Source organism: Cyprinus carpio, chromosome A14, assembly GCF_018340385.1.
Source record: "Cyprinus carpio isolate SPL01 chromosome A14, ASM1834038v1, whole genome shotgun sequence".
Lineage (NCBI taxonomy): Eukaryota > Metazoa > Chordata > Actinopteri > Cypriniformes > Cyprinidae > Cyprinus > Cyprinus carpio.
In genome coordinates, this window is record NC_056585.1 from 18,310,553 (window position 1) to 18,335,307 (window position 24,755).

Genomic DNA, 24,755 nt, shown 5'->3' on the forward strand with positions numbered 1-24,755 from the left:
ATATATTCAATAATTTTAGCGATTCTCATTTGCTACTTAAATCTACAACCTTTTAAATAAACATAAAATATTAGATCAAATTAGCACAGGAACTTTACCCGTCAAGGATCAGCTATATGTGCTACGCCAAGTTTTTCTGCCATCTAGTGGTTGAGAGGAAAATAAATTTTGCCCCGTTTTACCCTAATATAAAAAGCAACATTTGTATTTATTTATATTAAGAATTATATTAATCATATGTATAAATAATAAAGAAATGTTTTAAAATAAAGAACTTTTTTTTTTTGGTTTGAGCACATTTTCTTTCCGAATTACCTTTACATTACTTTCCATTATGCTCAGTGATGATTTATATTACTATAGCCAAATACTATGATAAAAAAACTCTTAGTACTGTTTTTATATTTAAAGCAGCAAAAAGCTCTTTTGTGTAAATATGACTATTTTAATAATGTATAACAATGTGTAATGTAAAAAAGTTTTCCCCCACATTACAGTATTAACTAATTTATGTAATGTAGATATGTAAAGTATTTCTTTCTTTTGACTTAAAATATGATCTAGACATGTTCTGAACAGGTTTCATGTGATTCACCCTAATATCTTTATATTAATAGCCAAACACTTTTGTTAAGACATGCTTTAGTTCAGAATCATGATTATCAGGTACAAAAATCAGATATTCACGGTCTTTATTTATTTATTCCAACTCAGTAGTAAAGAGGCACATAATTCAGGCAAGAATCACACAGGCAAAAATATTTCCATACAAAATAAACAAACAAACACCTCTTTTTACAGTGGGAAATTAAGAACATTAGTCTTTTCAGGCACAAAATTACAATCACACAATATTAAGGCAAATGCAAGTTCAATTGCCAACATTAAAGAAGACTCTAAATCTTAAGGTTTAATAATAAAAAAAAAGCACAGGACTCTTGAAGCAAACTTAAGAAAATTTCAGAAGGCTCTTTGGCTTGTTGAGTCACAGTTCCCTGGAAAATGTTAGTGCAACAGGTGCCTTTCATCGCTCCAATATTGGCACAATTCCCACACACCTGGCTACAGACCGGCTATGCAGCTCACTACCGAAAGCTGCCTTTGTAAATCATCACAGCATAACTCAACCGAGGTCATTTTTTGGTCTTCAATGGCCAACAAAAAGAAATAGTTCAGCGCTCTACAATGAATAAATGATGAGCTACCCTCCTCACATCACCGTAATAAGGTTATCATGCGCTACAACTTCTTTGAAGGACAGCTCCAAACGGCATAAAACACGAATTTCATGAACCTTTTAGGACCACATGAAAATCAATCGTTCCTTCACTAAGGATAGTAGATATAGCAGAGTTCATCATCTCAATATAATACTCCTGAGTCAGGATATGTGCAAATACGCCTAACATGGCCCCAAACAGCGCAACAATAACAGAACAGAGGATGCTTTTCATGCTGCCTCCATGATATCACCCAAAATATTGGTTTCTCGATCTATCAGCTGGTTGGTGAGGTCAGGAGGTGCATGTTCTTGAGGACCATGTGCATGGTCTTCAGGTGGCTGTGCTTGCTTTTTCTTCCCGCAGCAAGCACAACGTAGACAGTCCTCGACATTGTAGTAGAAAAGTTTGCGGCACGGATGGCAGAACTGATGGAAGATCAGCATGAAGATTACAGCCAGGCTGTAGCACACGATTAATTGCACCACCAGCAACGGCGTGCAAATGTATTCATAGAAGTCCGACTTGAAGAAGTACCACAAAACGATAAGGGTCACATTCTCCATGAAGCGCAGGGTGTAGTAGATAGCCAAGCTTCTCCAGCGGGGCTGTTTCTCCACCAGGTCGTGGTCAGCCAGGTCCAGCTGCACGGCAGACCAGCAGGAAATATTGATGCATGCGTAGAGAAATGTGACCATGCAGAGCACCACGGTGGTGCCTAGTTTACTGAAGTTCTTCTCTATGTTCTCAGGCAGTGATGCCTTCCTGGCCCAGAACTCAACCCATGGCTGGAAAAAGAAGATGAACAGGTTGATCAGTCCTACCAGGACCACCCAGAATGTTAAGGCTGTGCTGAAGAGCACCAAGGTGGTGATCCGCGTGGCGATCTCTAACCCTCGCCAGAGGATCATGCACAGGTAGGCAGTAGGTTTCATTCGCACTTTGTAGTCATCATACTTGATCTGTATGGCCAGAACACTACAAACTAAAGCTCCGTATATGATAGAGATCATGGAAATGATCATCAAGGCAACTGTAAACACAAAGAGGATGAACATTAGTGTAAAAATATAGAAAATAAAAATATTACGGTAACGCTTTACAATTTGTTAACATCAGTTAACTACATTAGGTAACATAAACTAACAAGGACAAATATGGTCAAACTTCATTATTAGGTGTCCTTGTGTGAATATACATTTCTGTATAAGTAATATGAATTACCATTTAGGGTTAGTTGCATGTAATTATGGCTATTACGATAGTTAGTACAATATTTCTATCATGATCTTAGATCATGTTAATTTCAACATTTACCAATACATTGTTAAAATCAAATGTTGTATCTGGAAATATTATATAATGGACCTCAGCTAACAATGAATAGTCGTACTTTATTAACTAAAGATTAATAAATATCGTAACAAACTTAATGCGTATTGTTTGTTAAAAGGAATCACTCATCCAATAATGCGAATTTACTCAACTTGAATTTAGAGAAATTTTGCATTACATCATTTGCTCACTAATGGGTCCTCTGCATTGAATGGGTGCCGTCAGAATGAGAGTCCAAATAGCTGATAAAACATTACTTGGGAATACTGTGATGTTTTTTTCTGCTCTTTAGACTCTTATTTTGAAGGTACCCATTCACTCCAGAGGATCCATTGATTAGAAATTGATGTAAAATCTGTATGAACAAACATACTCATCTACATCTTGGACGGTCTGAGGATAAGTACATTTTCATTCTTAATTAAACTATTTTTTTCATGTTAGTTAATGCATTAGCTACCTTTATCTAATCTGGGAAAAGTAAAGTGTAAAGTGTTATTACATACACTGGTATCTGGTGAAAAATTCAGACTTACGCCGTGTGGGAAGGACGTATTTTTCCTGAATGGTGGCATAGAGCTGTAGAGTGAGCTGTGGAGTGGAGCCTAGGAAGGCCTGGATGACAGCTGTGCGTTTGAAGGCATTGCGGTGGACGGCTAGTTTGCGCTCCGAATGTCCGATCTCACTTTCGAAGGCTGGGCCTAAGCCTTTGCCATGCTTTAGCTTGATCTTTCTTGAAATCGTAACATATGGTTCCTCCTTTTTCCCCGCCTGACAGTAAACAACAAGAGCTTCAATGCACCTGAAAGGAAAAAGGAAACAAGCAGATACTAAAAAAATGATTCTGTTGTTTACAATGGATTTTGAGGATATGGCAACTGATTTATAAAAAAAAAACAAAAAAAAAAAAAAACGTTTAATTCTAACATGATTGACCAATTTGAGCAAACAAAACAGGCTTTCACTATTCATACAGTTAGTTTCCACACGGTGGCAGCAAAATCTTAGAGATCAAACCATTTCAAACCAGTTTATCAGCTTGCAATTTGCTGAAATATGAGAAGTGTCAGTGCTCATTCTGGGCGAAAACTTCACAACAGTGGTGTTTGCATTTCACTCTGAATTTGAATAAAGCATAGCCTTTAAACTGCAATCAAATTAACTCACACTTAACATTACAATCACAGAAAACAAGTAATTTCAGCCCAACATTGATGTGAACTATAAGATTTTATAAAATTATGTACACGCTACCATTTAAAATTTGCAGTCAGTAAGATAAATTAATTTATTTATTTATTAAGAAATTAATACTTTTATTCAGCAAAGATGCATAATTGATCAAAAGTCACAGTAAAGACATTTAATATATAAAAAAGGATTTCTATTTCAAATAAATGCTGCTCTTTTCATCTTTTTATTCTTCAAACAGTTTGTATAAAACATGTAGAATGGTTTGCACAAAAACATTAAGCAGCACAATTATGATAATAATAAGATAATGATGATAAGAAAATGACAACTAGAGTAATAGCTGCTGAAATTTTGAAATTTGAATTTTTTTTAGTAGTCATGATATGCTGTGACTGATATCATGTGTGTTACAAGCTTCTGTTTGAAAAGAGTGTTCATGTGTATGTGTATGTGTATGTGTATGTGTATATGTCTGTGTGTGTGTGGTTTCCACAAAGAAATGTAGAAAACACAAAGATTACAACACTGCAGAACATCACTGAATTAAATCATCCTATACACTTTACATATAAATCACATTTCTTATCAATATACATTTAATGATTAACAATAAAGATTAAAAATAAGGAAAAGAGGCATATTACAAATAGCCTACGTCGTCGAAGCCCGTGTAGATAAACAGAACATCCCCGCTTATTAACTAAAAATCATGTACCTCAAAGAAGCACAGCTAAAGATATAGGTGCAAACTGAATACAGTGATGTCAAACTTGGTTTTAATAAGCAGTTATTTTATGACATAGAACGCAGTGGTGAAACTCATGCATCTAGCAAGAACTTAAGGATACACCAAATTATCATAATGATTCAAGCATTTAACATTTATGAATTAATTAAATGTCAGTAATGAACAATACTAATAGCAAACAAATAGCGATAATTAGGAAGGTCCTTATTCGGGCGCCAAACATGTACAGTAAAGTGGATATATACACCCCATCAGTTATATTAAGTTCTATACTGCCACCTTTTGGCGCAGTAGTGTAACTTAGAGAACAACTTTCATTATGTCGTGATCATGACAAAACAAGAAAGAAAAAATAATCCACAGCCTCTTAGGACGCCCGTAATACAAGACAATTGCAACCAAAACTGTTTGGTTACCAGCATTTTTCAAAATATTATCTCTTGGGTTAACATTAGAAAAAAAAGTTTTACAGGTTTGGACCTGAGGGTAAATAAAAGGTCCCAGAGTTTAGATTTTTGGGTTAACTTTCCATTTAAAGGCAATTCATACTAATTACATGATTATATTGTGTATGTTTGTTACATTTCTGTGTGGTTGGTTTGCAATAGGCACTCCTACTCAACTGCTGCAAGTAAAGCATCAGATAACAGATCACGTGAGTTTCACTCTGCTCACACTGTCACCGCGCCAAATGACTCTGTCACTCATGTTGCCTCAAACTTAACCCGAGCTTAAACTTTAAATGAACATAAATTACTTCCGCTCATTTTATCACAGCAAATGTCACTGTGAACACCTCTTTAGCTGTAAAGCGAGAATGATGCTCTGAGCGAGAATTTTAACACTTAGCTGAACAACATGCGAAAGAGACTGTACCAGTCTGCATGAGTGGCCATGTTTATTCAAAAGCATGTAAATAATGTCTACAATCCAAACACTAATATAATATGTTTGATTGTCTGTGTCCGTTTAACACGATACCATTTTGTATGATAAACAAAGAAAAAAACATACCAGTGTTTTGAATGGCTTTTTACTGTAAAATCCATTCAAAACACATAGAGAAGAAGAAAAAAAAACAAGCTATTCAAAGGCTTGTTACACTTTGGCATAATCTGATGCACAAAATTATGGCATCTACAAAGTGTGGGTCACTTGTAATCTAATAAAGTGAAAGCTTTTTTTATCTAAAGGATACAGTGGGATTACTTTATCAGGATTCAACATAGATTTTTTGTGTTTGCAGCCCAAATTTGGTAAACCACAAACCCCAACAAATGTGCCAAAACCCATGTAGAACTGTATGTATCAACAGGAAAAAACAGTCACATAAATCCACAGTCACTTCAAAATTAATCATTCTTCATTAGCTCTTCTCTCAAGAAATACAATGAGATGATTGCTGTATAAACAGGAAGATCTGAGTTTAGAAAGATAAGACCTTTCCTCTTCAAGAGAATGATTTTATGACACCGTGCCAGATATTTATAGGTGACCTGACCCTCTTTTCTTGCAGCCAACTGACTGCTTACTGACACTCTGCATTCCTCTAAGTCGCTTTTTGTTTTGTTTTGTTTTTTTTGTTCAGACTTGACGATACGCAGCAAAACAGATGTGCCATGTTGTCTATAATGTACAGTCAATCATATATCAGTATTTTATAGAAATAAACTTAAAACAAAAACTTTGAATTTGTCTTTGAATTTTAATTTGATATGAAGTTTGCAGATCCACCCCAAAATGAAAATTTTGTCATTAATCACTTACCCCCATGTCATTCCAAACCCGTAAAAGCTCCGTTCATCTTCGGAACACAATTAAAGATATTTTGGATGAAAACCTGGAGGCCTGTGACTGTCCCATAGACTGCCAAGTAAATAACAGTGTCAAGGTCCATAAAAGGTATTAAAGTTGTAGTCAGAATACTCCATCTGCCATCAGACGTGCAATCTGGGTTATATGAAGCGACGGGAACACTTTTTGTAAGTGAAGAAAACAAAAATAACGATTTACCAATAATTCCTTTGTCAATGGTCTCCTCTGTGTCTTTCCATATCACCGTATGCTGTGTATGCTCTTCTGTTTCATCCGTGCCACAAGGATGCGCTGTTTTATTTCAAATCAAAGCTAAATACACGTATAAACTACGCATCCTTGTGGTGCGGATGACACAGAAGAGCATACGGTGATATGGAGAGACAGAGGAGATTATAATTCTTTGCTTACAAAAAGTGTTCCCGTCGCTTCATATAACCCAGATTGCATGTCTGATGGCAGATGGAGTGTTCTGACGACGACTTTCATACCTTTCATGGACCTTGACACTGTTATTTACTTGGTAGTCTATGGGAGAGTCTCAAGGCTCAACTACATTTTTAATATAAACAGCTTAGCAATTTGGCATAAGACTATTGTAAATATTATTTTTAATTACATAAAATGCAAACATAGTGCACTGCTGAGAGTATAAATCTGTTGTTTACACCAGTTGTAAGACTTGACATTGATTTCTGCTGTACATTCAACAGCCTCTGGAGATATTTGAATACTTTATGACCACGACCTAGATATTATCTGTCTTTTTGTTACCTGACACATATTCCTAGATAGCAGTATTGTTTAAACAGAGTACAATAACTGACGGTAGACAAAAAAATGATGGTAGTTGTGTTTATGTGTGGCGACACACACCCTTAGTTTTCAATTCCAAACAATAAGGTTCAAACGCACAGCGAACTTTTGGTTTTACTCTCGAAACACCTCCTAAACTCCACCTTAATAACAAGGAAAACATGTCAAGGTTTGCTCAACAAGACTGAACAAATTTTGAAATTTGAAACATGTATGCCAGAAGCAAGGGGAGTACTGCATTTAAAATATTTTTTGGTAGTGGTTTCAATTCTGAGAATTCTTAATAGCACTGACTTGTGTAATTTCATAATAAACTGTAAGAGAATTTCTAAGTAAAGGGCCAGGAGTTGTAGTTTTGTTCTGTGCTTTTACTTGACCTATTACTAAACTTGTCTGGTATTTGGGAAGTGGAAACTTCTGGGGAAAGATCCACAGTACTTAAAAACTGAACACTTGAAACTGCCATTCAGCAGTTAAAAATTTGAATAAATCAACTCATTCTTGATAATTTCTTAAGTATTGTGATTTTCCCACATTTTAGGATAAAAGTAAAGTCATCAAATTATGAAATGATATAAATGGCTGGAAATTAATAAGTAATTAGACAACATACTTAAACAGAATCCTGTTGTTGGTTGTAAACAATACTGAAGCAGCTCTAGTTGTCCTTTTGGCTGCTTTTCTTTCACTGTTTGATCCACCTCATTCGTAAAATAATAATAATAATAATAATTTTAATTTAAAATACAAAAAATAAAATTTTGTAAAGAAATATGTACATAGGCACAGTTTATATATGTTATTCATTTAGCGCAATAATCATTTATTATTATCATCAGTGTTGACAACAGTTGTGCTGCTTAATATGTTTCTAGAAACTGTGATACATTTTTTTCAGGATTCTTTGATGAATAGAAAGTTCAAAATATAAATGTTTTAACTGTCACTTTTCAATCAAATTAGAAGAAACGTGTATATAGATACTATATACATATGAGGTCCAAAATACTTTTCCTACTGTGTATACATACGGAATATAAAAAAAAAAATTGGTAAAACTTAATCGAAAGGCCACATATCAAACATATCAAATAATGGTTTCATATGTTTATACACTGCCATTTAAATTTTTGCAATTTCATTAATTATCTTGTATTTCATAACCATTTAAAGTGTAACTATAGTTGAAAGCTTATACTGCTATTTAATGTCAGTTTCTATTGCAGGGGTCAGCAACCTTTTTGGCATGATGTGCAATTTTTTTTTTTCTGGTTAACCACTATGCCAACCCAAAACGTGCTAACATGTGTCCTGGCACCAACAACCATGCCACGCTCAAAATTGCTTAAATCACCTTTCTTTCCCATTCTGACATTCCGTTTGGAGTTCAGGAGATTGTCTTGACCAGGACCACACCCCTAAATGCATTGAAGCAACTGCCATGTGATTGGTTGATTAGATAATTGCATTAATGAGAAATTGAACAGGTGTTCCTAATAATCCTTTAGATGAGTGTATATTGTAATGAGCATTTAAGGTAAATATGATGACACCAGACAAATGATTCTCTTAAGCAAAGTTTGTAGCAAGAGATTCCTGTCAGTTCCTGTTCTCTTATTGTTAGTCAAATGAACCAGATTACTGAGACTACCACCTTTTGTTTGTAATGGCTCTTGGTGCCTCTGCCCCAGTCTTTGAGTAGTTATGCTGACTGGTTTGGAAATGGGGCAGGTTGCTATACCTGAATACTTCATTTGCATGCTTTGTTTAAAGTCGTCACCCAGGTGCTTTGTCTCCATTTCTAAGCACTGTCCCTTAAATGTATGTAAACTATAATGTATCACTGCCTTAGTTAGACTTTTGATGACTGGAGCACCACGCAGCACATTCTCAATAAAGATTCCTGCTTAAGATACCCAAGAGTCTCCTGGTCTTCACTTCTAAGTTTCCAACAGGACATAACGGATTATAATGACAATACCAGTGGTATTGATAATCATGTTTTATGATTGTTTTGTTTGAGGTTAGTTCATTGAATTTGTTTTTTTTTACGTTTTACATGGTCAGTGTTCATTGTTCGTTGCTCCCTGAGCAGAGGATATCTGTTGAAGTTTACTTCACTTCGGAACATTCATTCACGGATTTGCGCTGCTCAACGTCTTCACACACAGACAAGTGTGACATCATTTACCTCTGTAAATAAATACAATTTAAATTCACGTCTCGCACACTTCAATGCACTTTGAATGGAACATATACGTTCTTCTTTTGGAAGACCAAACTAAGTAGTTGTGCTTTCACAACGAAACACACAGTGTCTCCACAACATGGAGCCGGCAGCAACAGCGAGAATAAAAGTTATGTCTTCTTTCTTTGCGTGAACATTTGGGCGGCGTTATGCAAATCTTCCCACATCATGATGTAGACATGTGGGGGCGTGTTAGAACGAGCCGTTTTAGGTAGGCGTGGTTGACTCTTAACTTTTATAAAGAATATCACTTTGGATTTGAGACCAAGAGCTTGTAACACTCCAAAGAGAAATTTTTCCAAAGAGAAAAATTGAAATTGCATCATATGACCCCTTTAAGAACAAATGCACGGATCCAATATAATGATGCACAGGAGATATGTAGTATACAACGCGAATCAAGTTAGAAACTTTAGATCACTATTCAGGATAGCCCGTAGGGCAGGGCGGTGATACATTTTGGTAATGTTAGCCCGATTGGAAAACCCAATAGTCCCAGGACGTCGGGCTAGCGATTTTGCGAGCCCTGCGTGTTGAGTGAACTATCTTTTATTCTTGGGCAATAATTGCTCTACAGATTTTTTTTTTTTTTTTGGTATCCCAAAGTGAAAATTACCTACCATGATTAACATTCACACCTGTGTATTAACATGCTGAAGTATGTTGGCCCGTATGTGTTTGTCAATATTGTGGTCATGTGATCATCAAGTGTCTTCTAACTCACGCTCATACCTTATAATAGGCCCCATCTGAAGCAGATGCACGAAGAGCACAAGGGGTCGGTCTCTCCCCAAGTCTCGGTGTACGAACGTCAGTGTGAGCTGGGTCAGAACCGACGGAACCAGGATGAATGTAATAGTCAGTCCCATCCACACAACGTCCTCAGACTTATGGTACGTGCTGCTGAGCACCGAGGCACATATGAACTCCGCGCAGTACAGGACGGTCGCCCACAGCACGCTGAAAGGTGGATGGACCTTACTGTGGCTGATCACCTTCACGAAGCCGTTCTCACTCGGGCTCGCGGCGGACTGCTGCACCACCACCTCCGTGATGTCATGCTCTTTCGGCTTGTTGTTTTCCATCTTCTACTTCTCGTGCGCTTTATATGGCTCGATGCGGGCAGCATTCATGCCATCGTTCAGGAAACTTCGTCGGTTATGCGGATCTCAAATGAACCGTCTGCGTGGTCCATATGTGAACTCGGCTCTGCAAATTGCCACATATGCAGTTCTGTGAAGGAAAGTAACCGAAGTATATAGTATGAAGTGATCTTCTGTTGTTTTAAAATATGCTACGTACCCATCTAGACATTACGATGCCGCCAACTTGGATTCATTAAATGTCCGATCATTTCCATTTCGCAGAGAGACTTTCAAGGAGCTGTCTCAGATCGTAATGCCAGGTGTGTCCTGACATGCAGTGACTGAAAGCCTGCACTGTCTCTGGCTGCTGGAATCCCCGGGTCCTAGTGCACACCGATTGTTTTTAACCAAGTTGATTGTGAACAATGGTGTAATCCTAAAGAAAAAGTGATTTACTAACATTATAAATGTCTTTATTGTCATTTTATTATTATTATTATTATTTTAATGCATCCTTGTCAAAGAAAAGTATAAATTTCTTTAAAAAAAAAATATAGCCATCCCAAATGTTCGATTGGTAATGTCATGAATCAAATGGCAGAAACAAGTTTAGAAATGTATTATTTTCTCAATATTTTGAATTTTGTTTGCACCCTCAGATTCCAGATATTCAAATAGTTATATCTCGACCAAATATTGTCCTATCCTAACAAACCATACATAAATGGAAAGCGTATTTATTCAGCTTTACATCTCAATTTTGAAATTAAGACTGGTTTTGTGGTCCAGGGATTACAATTTGTTAACTAGAATCTTCATTTGTAAACTATAAAGGAAGAACACATCAAACTGAAAACAGTGTATACATCTAGCTGAGGTTTGCTGTACTTAATCCAAATATTACACAAAGAATGCAATCATTCAGTCAGTGACAGCTGCACAAACGTTTGTGTGAACAAAAATGTTCAATGCGAACTAATAAAACCATTACAAACTGTTATGAAATGATGAACAAGTGTAGTTAAGGCTTAAGTTTGCGCAACGCTTAAAATATATTTATCTTTTCTGAAAAATTTCATTAAAGGGGTCATATGACATTGCTAAAAGAACATTATTTTGTGTATTTGGTGTAATGCAATGTGTTTATGTGGTTTAAGAAAAAAAAAAGTATTTTCCAAATAATGTACATTATTGTTGCTCCTCTATGCCCCACCATTCTGAAAGGTGTCGATTTTTACAAAACTCATCGTTCTGAAAATCGAGGTGTGTGCTGATTGGCCAGCTATCCAGTGAGTTGTGATTGGCCAAATTCCTCAAGCGTGTGATGGAAATGTTATGCCAATGTTATGCCACTTATATATATTATATACACTTATACTGTGATGCTGTCTGCGAGCACGTCAAGACAAAACCAATAAAACCCATTACAAACGAGGCATTTGCTGCATCTAGTGGGGACATAATTACTGATTATAATGACTTATACTGTCTTTTTACACGTTGCGTTGCGTATCGCGCCACGTAAACATAAAACCATGTCTGCATTTGTGATCGGAGAAACAACAAGCTTACTCTACACTGCTCAAAACGCGTGTTTGAATCATCATTGGCAAATTCTTTAAATATGTAAACATACTTACAGGCTTTGAGTCAGAAGTGCCAGACTGTCCTTGCAAAGTTGGAATTGCCGCACTTTATAGAAACAGCCTTTGTGCCACAGACGCATTGTAGGCTACTGGTTCAGGAAACAGTCCTCATCCTCAATAAAATACGCTGCACACATCTGAATATTTGGGTTGAACTGTTCTGGAACAGTGTTGTAAATACAACTGATTTCTAGTTGTGTCCTCTTTTGGAAGGCCAAACAAAGTAGTTTCGTTTTCACAACGAAACACACAGTGTCTCCATAACATGGAGGCAGTGGCAACAGTCAGAATAACTTTGCGTGAACATTTGGCCGGTGTTATGCAACTCTTCCCACGTCGTGATGTAGACATGGGGGCGTGTTAGAACGAGCCGTTTTAGGAGGATGTGGTTGAATCTTAACTTTCATAAAGAATATCTCTTTGGATTTGAGACATTAGTCTTTGCAACTTTACATATCTTCTTTATGCACCAAGAGCTTGTTACACTCCAAAGAGCAAGAGCACACCCATCAACACGCTTCATTTATCAGCGCTGCATGGGACTCGCTCAGGAAGAATGTCTTCAAAGAACTGTGTTTTTGTTTGTAAGTGAAAGATAACTTTCTTCAGTTTCCCGGAGAACCCAGTGTTACGTAAACAGTGGATGCAGTTTGTTTTTTCAGGGCAACAAAGTTTCGCAAGTGTGTTTGTTGATAAGCGTTTTATAAACAAGGCCCACTTTAACGTTTGATTCTGAAAGATGGAGCGGTCCCAGCTATAAAAGATCCCGGTCATGATTCGTGAAACTGCATCAAATGTCTATGTTTTGTTGGTAATCAGTGCTCAAGTGCTCGTCACTTTTTAGCTCCACCCACAGCACGCCTCCAGGAGCTCGGCTGTTTTCGGAGAGAATCGGAAAGCTGTATCTTTCTTTTATAAATATGATAAAACTAAAGACTTTTTGGAGATATGAAAGATGCAATACTACTTTATAGATACTCAAGATTAACATTAGATTGGGTGAAATTGTGTGTGTTAGGTCACCTTTAAATCTCTTTGAATGAGCTTTCGTGCTGTTCACTTTCACTTTTGATTTCGCGATCACACGAACTCTGTGTAAAAGGAGCACATCTTGCAACATAAGATATTTGTCAATGAGTTCAGGATCTATTGAGCAGCAAATACTCCAGCATGGTGTTGTTAGTCATCTCTCCTTATTCTTGACCTGAGGTCAGTCAAATCTGACCGGCAGGCAGCAGCTCTTCTTGGATGCAGGGTTGCCAAGTCCACAGAATTGGGATATTTTTAACTGTTGCCATGGAATGATTTTCCCAAGTGGGTTAAAGGTTTGAAATATTTACATTTGACTGAAATGCTTGTATTGAAACATTTTGTATTCTACCTATGATAAAACTTCCATGGACTTTTATATTAGGGCCCAACTGTCCTTAATCATTTTCAAGAAACACGTCTTTCATCTTCATTTGACCTTCTAACTTTAGCACTCTCTATTATAATGCTAATTCTAATTTTTGCTGCTTATTTTCTTTTTTATTATTAAAGAAATTTGACCCTCTAACATTTGCACTCTCTTTTTCTGTTTCTATTCTTACTAGGCTTCTTGTTTTATTTAAAAAGACAAAAAGAGCCTTTAACACAAGCATTCTCTATTCTTTCTCTATTCTTTCTACTTATTTTATTTTTATTTATGATAAATAATGACCTTCTTACACAAGCATTATCTATTCTTTTTCTGTTCTATTGACTTGTTTTATGTTTTTGTTAGGCTGTGTTCTTTATCTTCTGTTCACTGCAGTTGAATAAGAGGGCAAACTTTTACCAGCAATTCAATTTCTGGCCTACTCTGACTCCACTGTCAAGCTCACAAATGCCCAGTCAATCATAGGATAATGCAGTGATTAGTAAAACACATGAGCTTGTGGAATTCTTGGATCTTAGATAATGTGGTATGCGCAGTTGTCCAGCTTGTGATTCATGTAATCGAGTGTATTAATTGAGCCGCTGTAAGGACAGGCAATATGGTCACTGAGCTGTTTCCATTTGTGTCATGGTCAGCTAACAAGGGGTTGTATCTGCACTCAAGGCTCCACATGAGTTTAGTCAGCAGATGAAGTAACTGCCTGCCAGTTATTACTTGTAACTACTAGTAATTAGATCAGACTAGAGAGGAGTAAAGAGGATGCTGCTTTTGTTTTGTTTTGACAGTTGCCTCACATCCGGTTTTAGAAACTTTCATTACTTTGATCTTTCAGAGAATCACTCGAATTGATGAATATGGATGCATGCCTAAAGTGTTTTTTAACAATACACTGATAAAAGGAATTGTAGTTATATATAAAATATATTATTGGAGTATGAGAAAATATCATTTCAGTCTTATACTTACAAAATGCATGTGTTCCTTGCGGTTTCTTTCCAATTATTTGTGAAACATACTAGCAATTTCTGAGTGAAAACTGTTTCACCACCAAACATGTTTTAAGTGCATCCTGAAATGACTAAACAGAAAAATAAATGTCTTGAATTGGACCCCTGGTGGTCAAAATTATACCATACACCTGTGTTCTCAACTGTAATTCTAAAATTCTTGGAAAATGAAAAGCAGCTGATTAAACAGGAAGTGATTAGAGCAGATAATCTTTCCTTAACGCCTGTGTCACATATTTGTTTATTCAAATTTAGTTGATTTAGATAAAGGTTAAGCTTCAGGGCAGTTTGAATATTGTGCTCGGAACAACCTTTTTTTTTTACTTGGAATCTTGTGACAGTGACAGAGATAGATGCAAACTTTGATGTGGGTTGAGCCCGAAACTATATGTTGTTATCATAATTGCAATCTTCTTGACATGAATTAAGGGCACAGGAAAGACATTGTAATTGGTCACTGAAATTTCACCTGATACTGACTGTGGTATACTGCGATGCTGTTAAATGTAAAATGTATAACTGACTATATACAATGGCTCCAAAAAAATGGCTCCAAATTCATTGACTAAAAATGACAATGGGGTGGGCATTTAAAATTTCATATGAAAAATTCAGGCTAAAAGTCGTTCACACCAAGAATGATAACTATGCACATACTTATTTATATTTATTTTATCCACACTTAAAGATATCATTATAATTATATCACTGAACAAGCCTTTCCAGTTTTCTGTAATAATGTCAGCATTAAATGAATGTTGGGAATGTCTTTTTTCCCTATTGTGATGTATATCTGAGTGAAACAGCCTCTCAAACAAAACAAAAAATGTAGGGTGGACTAGATTATGTCCATCAGGAACAAGCCTTTCTAGTTTCCTGCAATAATGTCAGCATGAAATGAATGCTGGGAATGTCTTTTATCCCTATTGTGATGTATATCTGAGTGAAACAGCTTCTCAAAAAAATTTAAATTTAAATTAAATAAAAACCTAAAATGTAGGGTGGGACTTGATTTTGTCCATCAGGATTTAATTGGATCGTTGTTGTGTGCTCATTGCTGTGACCTCATATGAGTGACAGGTTGGTGAATATGATGGATTATTGGCCAGCTCTTATGCCGCTGATGCATACGTCATCAGAGAAAAGATGTTGTTTCAAGGGGAAAGTGAAGTTAATGCTTTTGATTAAAGATTATGAGGGCACATGTATGAAAAAAATTGTGATGTGCATGGATAAATAATTTACAAAACTGCAGTATTCCATAAAAAATAAGAATTGTCCATTTTGGTTTATTGTTGATTTTTACTCTGTGGTTAAGCAACAGCAATAGTATTCTGAAGATGGAGATTTTAGAAGCACGTACAAGTGAGCCTTATCTGTCAGTGTTGTGTAAATAGGATGTCATCATGCTATGATGCTCTACACAGAGTTGTAGACTCTAAAATATTTCTCATTTACCTCAAAGCAGTTGTCTATGGACTTTTCATGTAACTCCTATAACTAAAATCAAAGTATTTGTTAGGATGTTTACGTATATTTGGCCTATAATAACCTGGCAGATGTCTACATTTAGCCTAGATAAAACCATTCAGAAAGGCAGCTGTCACCTGTCTCCCATATGATTGGTTGTAAGCATGTGATGGTGTTCCTTCTAAGCTCCTCCCACATGAGGTGACAGGATTAGAGGAATAAGCCTGATTAGTTTTTAGCAGACGTGCAAAATGTCTCTGGAGAGACGAACAAAAACGCATGGAGTCTGACATACTACTGTGAGTAATGTATGAGTTTGTTTTGTTGTTGTTTTTTTTCACTGACTACATGAACCCTATATATGTGATATGATGTGCTGTATTATGTCTCTGCATACACAATAACACATGTTTATGATCACATGTGATCGTGCAGTATACTACACTGAATATTATAGTGGTCTCCAACATTCTCGTACACAAACAAACTCGGTCTGTAGTATAATCCACACTAAAATGTTGATGTCCTGTATCTGTAGTCAAATATGCAGTTTAGAACTGACAGTTGTAGCACCCTTAATTACATGTAAGGTATCAATCGGAAAGTTTTATTATGTAGAAAAAATGTTTACACTTATTTTACATTTCCAAGTATAGAGAATAATTGGTCGGTGTGCTACAGCTAGGATAAAGGGATCAAGTGTTCAGAAGGAGAACAGCGTAATTGACTCAGACTACTTTTTAAAGGCTTATGGGACTGAACAGATGTACACTGATGGACCAAGCACTGAGATCGCAAATCTTCCTACATCTCAGGCACCTGTAAATGTAATTAGACTGCTGTGAGTCTGCACTGGACAGGCAGCTGCTATCTGAATATGACCAGGTTATTTTGCCATGAAAGAGTTTATTCTGCTAGTTGGCTTAAAAACAAAGCCTAATCAGCTCTTTTGCAGTGTTTTGATCTCTTAAAGCCAAGAATATAAAGGCTAAATGCTGAAAAATGTTTGCTTATGCTGATTCTTAAGTATGAAAAGAAGTCTAGAGGTTTTGTTATTTGGCTTTGTTGTAAAATGAAGTGTGTATATAACCTTAAATAAAAAATAAAAAAAAGATACTACACTTTACCATATTGTTTAGTATTTCATTTTCAAGCATTAAAGGTTTTACGGGTTGGGTGTGGGTGTCAGAAATTCAAGTAACTAATGAATCCCTAATACTGAGGTTTACATGTATTCTAAAGCCATGAGTACAAATGATCGAGCATCCCTGTTATCTGCTCTCAGGTACGAGTTAAGGAGACGATGGTTCTCTCCCTGGTGCTCTCATTCTCAGATCAACATGTTCAACCTCATGAGCAATTGCTGTAGCTGGGTCTCCAAACTCCAGCAACCGCTGAGGTACCTGTCAGCCAAGCAAATCCTATACAATTCTATATGATTTTGTTGTTTTTGTTGCTGATCAGAAAGAGTCAGCCTATTATCAACAAATGCCACATATTAAATGATCATTTCCACTGAAGTTACCTTGTTTTAAAAATTTCTAGGAAGATCACGGTTCTAGTAGTTGGCTTGGACAAAGCTGGAAAAACATCTTGCGTCAGAGGGATGTTGAGAGGTAATTTAGGTACATTTTATAAATGGTAAAAAATATAAGAGAGAGATTTGCAAAATTGACTTCAATTTGTTGAGTTTTAATGTTATGTAAATTTATTCAGTGCCCCCTGGAGATGTAGGTCCCACTCATGGATGTGTCCGCACTGAATTAAGGGTGGAGAACTACTTGGTTAACATACTGGATATGGGAGGGGCTCCTGAGGTTCGGGGGTCCTGGAGAGATCATTACGGTGAAGCTCACGGCATCATCTTTGTGGTGGATTCCAGTGACAGACAACGAATAAAAGAGGTCAGAGAAGCTCTGGTGGACTTACTGAAGCATCCAAGAGCAGCAGGAAAACCTCTTCTTGTGTAAGATACCCGTTTACAATCGCTAATAGAATTAATAAATCATCTTTCTGATGAAAAATATCAGTTGATTATTTTAAATCATATAATAAAATACTTTTCTTTAACAATGCTCCAAAGTAGTTTTTAAAATCAGTATTCTCAAGGTACAAATAGCAGTAATAAACCATCTTCAGTGTGTCTAATAGGTGACTTTTGGAATTTTGCCTGCAATCCAGCTTATTTTGGCCACCTCTATATCTCATAACAGGCTGGCAAATAAACAGGACAAAATGAATGCTCTTCTGGGAAATGAACTCATTGAAATTCTCTCCCTAGAGAGGCTGGTCAACCAGAGCCGTTCCCTTTGCCACATTGTGAGTACTGTGAAACAATAAACATTGTGACATATTCAAAACATATGATTAACCTCCAGGAAGAAGAAAGGTAACTGACGATATGTCATGTTAAAGTTTATGGCAACATTCTGACTGGTTACCAGTAGTTTTATTTCAGTGCATTTTGATCGGTTTGTTCTTAATCCACAGGAGCCATGTTCTGCCTCAATGGACCTGCGTCGCTGGTCAGACAGAAAGACCCTGCGAGGTCTCAGATGGCTACTGCGAGCTGTGTGCCTGGACTACCCTGACCTCTGTGCCCGTGTGATGAGAGATGGGAAGCGACCATTAGGGCCAGAAGAAAAAGAAAGGAGAGGAAAAACAGAGAAGAGCCGGAACAGGTCTAAAGAGGAAAAGTAAGAGCTGCATCTGTATAAGATAATATTTATTTACACTACCATTCAAAAGTTTGGGATTGTTAAGATTTTTAAATGTTTGTTAAAGAAGTCTCTTATGTCCACCAAGGCTACATTTATTTGATCAAAAATACAGTAATATTATAAAATATTATTGCACTTTAAAATAACTGTTTGTATTTTAATACATTTAAAATGGAATTATTGTGATGGCAAAGCTGAATTTTTAGCAGTCATTATTTTACTACAGTTTTTAGTGCCACATAATCCTACAGAAATAATTTTGATATGCTGATTTGGTGTTCAAGAAACACCAAACATGTTGAAAATAGTTTTTACACTTTATATAAACTATTATAATTTTTTTTTCAGGATTCCTTGATAAATAGAAATCTCAAAATAAGAACATCTGTTTAAAATATAATTTTTTTTGTAACAACACAAAAGTCTGTACTATCACTTTTTCTTATTAACATTTAAATATGCATTCTTTCTAAATGAGAAAAAATTCTAACTGACCCAAACTTTTGAACATTTGCATACATCTTATCTCATTTGTGTACATTTAAGATAATAACATGTATGCAACTCATCTTGTCTTGCAGAACACGTACAAGTAAAACAGATATCCTCCAAGAACAGCACAATGAAATTTTGAGGAAAAATGGGACTCTTCATCCAATCAAAAATATTCTAAATAAGGTTAAATATCTATATCATGGAATTTTCTTTGTACTGTTGTTTAATTGATTTCACTTATTGATTTGCCCTTGGCATTTGTAGGAGAACTCTTTAAAAAAGAAAATAAGCAAGAAGAAGAAGGTTAAAGTTAAGAAGGAGAGTCCAAGCAGAGGAGTAAATGAACAAGAGGTTGAGAAGACAGAAGGAAATGAAGCAGAACAGGACCACATCAGCCAGAAAGATAAAGCCAGCAGTGCATTACTGCCTCCCAAACGAAGGAAAATGAAACGCAAAGCCAAAATAAAAGAGGAGAACTCTGGTCTACCAGAGTCCCCCAACAGCGAGGTCTCCAAACCCTCTAGCGGTATTGAAACTTACAGTAAGTGTTGTTAAAACTATGAAATACCATATTCTATTTAATTTCATGCTTTTAACCTATTTATTTGCAGGAAAAGAGGAAATAAAGAGAAAAAAGAAGACGGTTAAAGTAAAACGAAAGAACAAGATAAACACAGAGGAAGTTCCAGCAGTTTATGCACAGCCAGTTGATCTTTCAGCTACTTTCGGTGAGCATCGGTGACCTCTAAAACACTGTTCGTTTTGATCATGGCTGCTCTTGGGGTAAATTTAGGCCTTGTGGGAGGGATTTTAAAACTCTGTACTTATTGGCAGTAATTGTTCTACACTGATATTAAAACAATAAAACAAACCAAAGCATTTGCTCAACGCAGACAGTCCTGATTTGTAGAAAAGTAGAAGACTAATTTAAAGCATTTCATTTGTTTGTTTCCTTATAGACCTTTACCGAAAAGCAATTTTGGCTCTCAAAGCCCGACAGGAACAGGGTGTGGTTTCGGGATAGTACGGAAAAAGGATCTTGGATGTAATCACACAGAATGAAGATCTTTGAAGAAATGGATGACCTATGAACATGCTGACCCACTTATTGATGTCTTTTACCCGAACAGAAGTCTGCTACCAGTGTCTGCAAATAGAAGTTCCTGTTTTGTAATGGCTAGAACGTCATCATCAATACTTTTACAAAGACTCGAGGCAATGTTCATAAAAATATGTATACTTTGTATTGTATTAAGAGATTGAGAAAGAATTTATACTAAAAATGGGGCATCCATTCAAGAAGGTCTGTCCTGAAAACCAACTAGCTTTCTTATCAAAATGAGACTTTTGTATTATAACTTACTCACATAACCTAAGACAGTATATGATGAATCAGTCTGATAGATAAACAGGATGGTTTATCATATTGCATTCACTGTATTTATTTTTTAATCTGAGATGTGTACTTGAAAAAGATTATTCCTAATCTTTTTTTTGTGTGTGTGTGTGTGTGTGTGTGTGTGTGTGTGAAATTTCATTTGTATCTTTTTAAAAAGCATTTATAAATCCATTTCTTTTTAGACAATTTGTACTTTTTATATGTGTGTGATGGTTTTATATAGAGAAAAAATTGCATTATGGGATACTGCTTGTTAAAAATGATTGTCCCTGATGTTTTTCCACCAGATAAATGAACAAATAAATCCTGATCAGAACACTGGTAATATATTATTAACCTATTAGTTTTGAATAAGAGCTTTTCTTAACCAGTTAGCACTTTAAGTTAGTCGGTCAAGCTGACCTCTTGCTACCTGAAGGCTAACTGAAAAACAAAAGGAAATATTTAATTGGACCATCTGCATAGGTAATTTAATGCCATTTGTATTTTTAAATAATTATTAAGAAATATAAATTAAAATAATATTAAGAATGGCTAAATAGCCTACACAGTAAAGCGATTTTCCTTCAGGTACCAAATAGTGTTGGGTTCGAGTGCGGCTGTGCACAGAATGCGCTGTTCAACTGCTCGAATTGTGTTCAATCGTTTTACATAATTCGACTCATAATCAGGAATCTAACTATGTCGTTCTTATTCACTTCCAACGTCCAATACGAAGAAGGAAAATTATATGGCATCACGAGAGAGAGCGAGGTTACCGCTTGTTTTTCTGAACCTCCTGCGGTCTCTTTGTAAGTTTTCTAACGCCCCCTAGTGTTACACTGCTTCCATGACATTGATCAACCGCAGCGCCCTCTCATGGTGCTTCCTAGTACTGAAGCGGAATGACATGCAGCCATATTTGACTGTATTCATCAAGCCCTTCCCCCTTCAGCATCTTCAGCAGGACAGTGAAGAAAGCTGGAACGGGACAACGGATGCCAATCGAAAGGAGACTTTACCGAACATGGCCTCGCCAAGAACAATAACCATTGTCGCCCTTTCATTTGCACTGGGTCTGTTCTTCGTGTTCATGGGCACAATTAAACTCACACCAAGGTTGAGCAAAGATGCATACAGTGAAATGGTAAGTGATCGTCAATTAGCAGCATCCATAATAAGCAAATGCTTTGTTTTAGGAGGGGGTGGGCGAAAGTGACGGGCAGTTTGTGCATTTTCTATAAAACGTCCGCTAGTGCTGTTGGTGCGCTTGTGCAATATAATTTAATTCTTCGTATTGGCTGTGGAGGTGAATATAGGTTAAGGTCCGTTTAATTCCATCTATAATCTAAGATATAAGAACGGCATAGTTAGATTCCCGATTATGAGTCGAATTATGTAAAACGACTGAACACAATTCGAGCAGCTGAACAGCGCATTCTGTGCACAGCCGCAACATTGTTTCATTACCGTAGGTCAATTATGACATCACAATGCGCACCATCTGTATGACAAACAGAAGAAGAAATGACGTGTGATGATTATTTTGTTATATCGTTCTAAAACAATCCTTTTGAAGCAGCTCCTGATAAAGCAATGGCGCCGCTTTCCAGCAAATTCTATCTTCCGTCTGCAGGTGCAGCAGCTGCTGTGCTGATGTCAGAGACACATTCATGTATAATATATATAATAAATTACAGTACAGTTCAATGCAATACAGTTGGGTCAATGTGAGCATTAAAATAATACAAAAAGCATAAAAATTGCATTTAAATAATAATAATAAAAAAACTCATCAAGCATTTGCATCTATCTATCTATCTATCTATCTATCTGTATATATAAATGTATATCATTTCATCAGTGATTTTTGCAGTGAACATAATACATGGTTACATGTGTTCTTATATATGTATTCATGTTAAGTATTCTTGACAGAATTGTACATTTCATGTTTACGTTCTCTTTCCAGAAAAGAGCTTACAAGAGTTATGCAAAGGCCCTTCCAGCATTGAAAAAAATCGGCGTTTCTTCTGTACTTCTACGCAAGATTATTGGTACTCTTGAGGTGGGGTGTGGAATCGTTCTGACCCTTGTGCCAGGGAGACCAAAAGACGTGGCCAACTTTATTCTGCTGCTGGTCATGCTGGCGGTGCTTTTCTTCCACCAGCTAGTTGGAGATCCTCTGAAACGCTATGCCCATGCCCTGGTATTTGGTATTTTGCTGACGTGTCGGCTGCTCATTGCTCGGCAGGGTGAGGACCGGCCTGAGAGGGAGGAGAGACGGGAAGAGCAGATCACTGCCCAGGAAAAGAACAAAGTCAAAGTTTCTTAGCTCCACAAATTTCACAAAGAGCGCCTAGCAGCAGATCTGTTTCTCTGGATAGGAGAAGATGCCCAGTAAAAAAAGACAGCTGACCCAAAAGGTGATTTATGTCCCACAGCTACATATCAGCAGCCTGAAAATCAGATCTTGTGTTACCTTTACCTCATGTCTCACCTGTAAAGCTTAAAATACAAAAATTCAGTTTAGATAATCACTATTGTGGGAACTGTTTTGGCTGTGATTTTGCAACAAAAGATTAAAATACTGTTAATTCCTGCTGTATTTATTATTATTGTTTTTTGCCTTGCATTGAACAATATCCTAAACACCACTTTTAAGATTACGCTGTGATACAGGTAACTTCAAATGTCAACAATTTGTGTGATGTTTTATTTACTTTTTGAACTACTGTTAGTGAATACTGTACAAAACCATTGATTTTTTTAAAGAAATGCTGTATATCGTTTGTTAAAAGGTTAGAGTCAGATGGCAGACGGTAGCTTTTCTGTTGCCTCAAAATCTGTTAGAGCCATCAAATATGAGTTACACATAAGTTCTAGATATTATTAATCTTACTGTATCTATTATTTCTTATTTTACATATAATAATATTACTTTGTTTCTTTTATCACATTTGATTTTCTAGTTTGAGTTTGAAATACACAGTCCAATAAAAATCGTATCCTTGGATTCTGCTTATGGTTGCTTTCTCCTTTTGAGACAAAGAACTACCACATTGTTTTATTCTTACATAGATGAAATATAAAATTGTTTTTGTGTTTTATTTTCTTTAGATCAATTTGTTCCTTTATACTGTTCCTGAAAACCCTCCACTGATCACTTGAAGTGTCTTACTAATTTTACACACTTGATTCAGGTTATGCATCACTGCTAATAAACTGATGAAATGAATCAGGTGTGTTAAATAAGTGAAACATTCAAAATGCACAGTGCTGGAGGGAGTAGAATTGAGAAACTTATCTGAAATGTTTGAATGTATACTGATAATTTGCTGTTGGTAACTGCATAAAATTACCTAACAGAGAACATGGCCTGTCTCTAAACCTTTACCAGAATGCCAAGCTAGTTCATGAATGGTGCATTCTTAGTTTACACAGAATGGGTCATATTACACTCTTGACAGTGAGGGAATAAACTGATGTTTGTGCATGCAGATTCTAACAATAAAACCTCTATGCAGTTTATCATGGAGTTTGGTGACAGTATTAAAATCATCACTTATGATTTTTATGTCTTGCACACATTTTACGAAACAAATTTGAATATGAATAGAATATGTTACCATCAGCATATTCTTGTCCAAAACAGACTGTAAATTAGTCAACCATATATATGCTAATAAATGTTGCAGCATACATGCTATTCAGTATATAAATAGTGAGTGACGTGACATACAGCCAAGTATGGTGACCCATACTCAGAATTTGTGCTCTGCTTTTAACCCATCCAAAGTGCACACACACACCATGAACACACACCCAGAGCAGTGGGCAGCCATTTATGCTGCAGTGCCCAGGGAGCAGTTGGTGGTTCAGTGCCTTGCTCAAGGGCACCTCAGTCATGGTATTGCCGGCCTGAGACTCGAACCCACAACCTTAGGGTTAGGAGTCAAACTCTCTAACCATTAGGTCACAACTTCCCCCATTTAAGCTCAATGCAATGTTAACCAGTTTTACAAACAACAAATATCCTCAAAAAACAATTATCCTCACAAAAAACGATTTCCAGTCCACCAAAAGAAATATTTAAAGTGTACTGCACGTGTAGTATATTCTTCATTGTAGTATCCTCACACAGTAGTACCACTGTGC

At 36.4% G+C, this 24,755-nt stretch overlaps 3 protein-coding genes across 11 annotated transcripts; 2 read left to right on the forward strand and 1 right to left on the reverse strand.

Moving 5' to 3' along the window:
* Window positions 1-675: 675 nt before the first annotated feature.
* On the reverse strand, window positions 676-10,841 carry LOC109101501 (membrane transport protein XK-like). Of its 4 annotated transcripts, none has more exons than XM_042770112.1 (4): window positions 10,679-10,840; window positions 10,109-10,585; window positions 3,062-3,357; window positions 676-2,253 (listed from the first exon to the last, which is right to left on the reverse strand). In XM_042770112.1, exons 2-4 carry the CDS (start codon window positions 10,459-10,461, stop codon window positions 1,451-1,453), a joined length of 1,452 nt encoding a protein of 483 aa, XP_042626046.1. In that variant the 5' UTR covers window positions 10,462-10,585; window positions 10,679-10,840; the 3' UTR covers window positions 676-1,450. The 4 variants fall into 4 exon arrangements, with proteins under 4 accessions (XP_042626046.1, XP_042626047.1, XP_042626044.1 ...); XM_042770113.1 differs by having other exon boundaries at window positions 10,109-10,609; XM_042770110.1 differs by having other exon boundaries at window positions 10,109-10,841.
* A 5,195-nt stretch (window positions 10,842-16,036) lies between these two features.
* LOC109101500 (ADP-ribosylation factor-like protein 13B) lies at window positions 16,037-20,778 on the forward strand. Of its 6 annotated transcripts, none has more exons than XM_042770119.1 (10): window positions 16,037-16,303; window positions 17,290-17,403; window positions 17,550-17,629; window positions 17,721-17,970; window positions 18,218-18,323; window positions 18,495-18,700; window positions 19,306-19,354; window positions 19,484-19,760; window positions 19,831-19,947; window positions 20,179-20,778. In XM_042770119.1, the coding sequence occupies exons 1-10, from the start codon at window positions 16,284-16,286 to the stop codon at window positions 20,241-20,243; spliced, it is 1,284 nt and encodes a 427-aa protein (XP_042626053.1). In that variant the 5' UTR covers window positions 16,037-16,283; the 3' UTR covers window positions 20,244-20,778. The 6 variants fall into 6 exon arrangements, with proteins under 6 accessions (XP_042626053.1, XP_042626050.1, XP_042626048.1 ...); XM_042770116.1 differs by having other exon boundaries at window positions 16,039-16,303; window positions 19,306-19,402; window positions 19,484-19,745; window positions 20,179-20,776; XM_042770114.1 differs by having other exon boundaries at window positions 16,041-16,303; window positions 19,306-19,402; window positions 20,179-20,775.
* A 721-nt stretch (window positions 20,779-21,499) lies between these two features.
* On the forward strand, window positions 21,500-23,613 carry LOC109101499 (transmembrane protein 35). Its single transcript, XM_019114859.2, has 2 exons — window positions 21,500-21,744; window positions 22,570-23,613. The coding sequence occupies exons 1-2, from the start codon at window positions 21,508-21,510 to the stop codon at window positions 22,930-22,932; spliced, it is 600 nt and encodes a 199-aa protein (XP_018970404.2). The 5' UTR covers window positions 21,500-21,507; the 3' UTR covers window positions 22,933-23,613.
* The last annotated feature ends 1,142 nt before the right edge of the window (window positions 23,614-24,755 follow it).

Coding starts and splice junctions, on each gene's coding strand:
- LOC109101501 (XM_042770110.1), bottom strand. CDS start 10,461: ATGGAAAACAACAAGCCGAAAGAGCATGACATCACGGAGGTGGTGGTG. Junction 3,358..10,108: donor CAGATGGGGCCTATTATAAG/GTATGAGCGTGA, acceptor TTTTCCTTTCAG/GTGCATTGAAGCTCTTGTTG. Junction 2,254..3,061: donor ATTTTTCACCAGATACCAGT/GTATGTAATAAC, acceptor TTGTGTTTACAG/TTGCCTTGATGATCATTTCC.
- LOC109101500 (XM_042770114.1), top strand. CDS start 16,284: ATGGAGTCTGACATACTACT. Junction 16,304..17,289: donor ATGGAGTCTGACATACTACT/GTGAGTAATGTA, acceptor ATCTGCTCTCAG/GTACGAGTTAAGGAGACGAT. Junction 19,403..19,483: donor TCAAAAATATTCTAAATAAG/GTTAAATATCTA, acceptor TGGCATTTGTAG/GAGAACTCTTTAAAAAAGAA.
- LOC109101499 (XM_019114859.2), top strand. CDS start 21,508: ATGCAGCCATATTTGACTGTATTCATCAAGCCCTTCCCCCTTCAGCAT. Junction 21,745..22,569: donor AAGATGCATACAGTGAAATG/GTAAGTGATCGT, acceptor TTCTCTTTCCAG/AAAAGAGCTTACAAGAGTTA.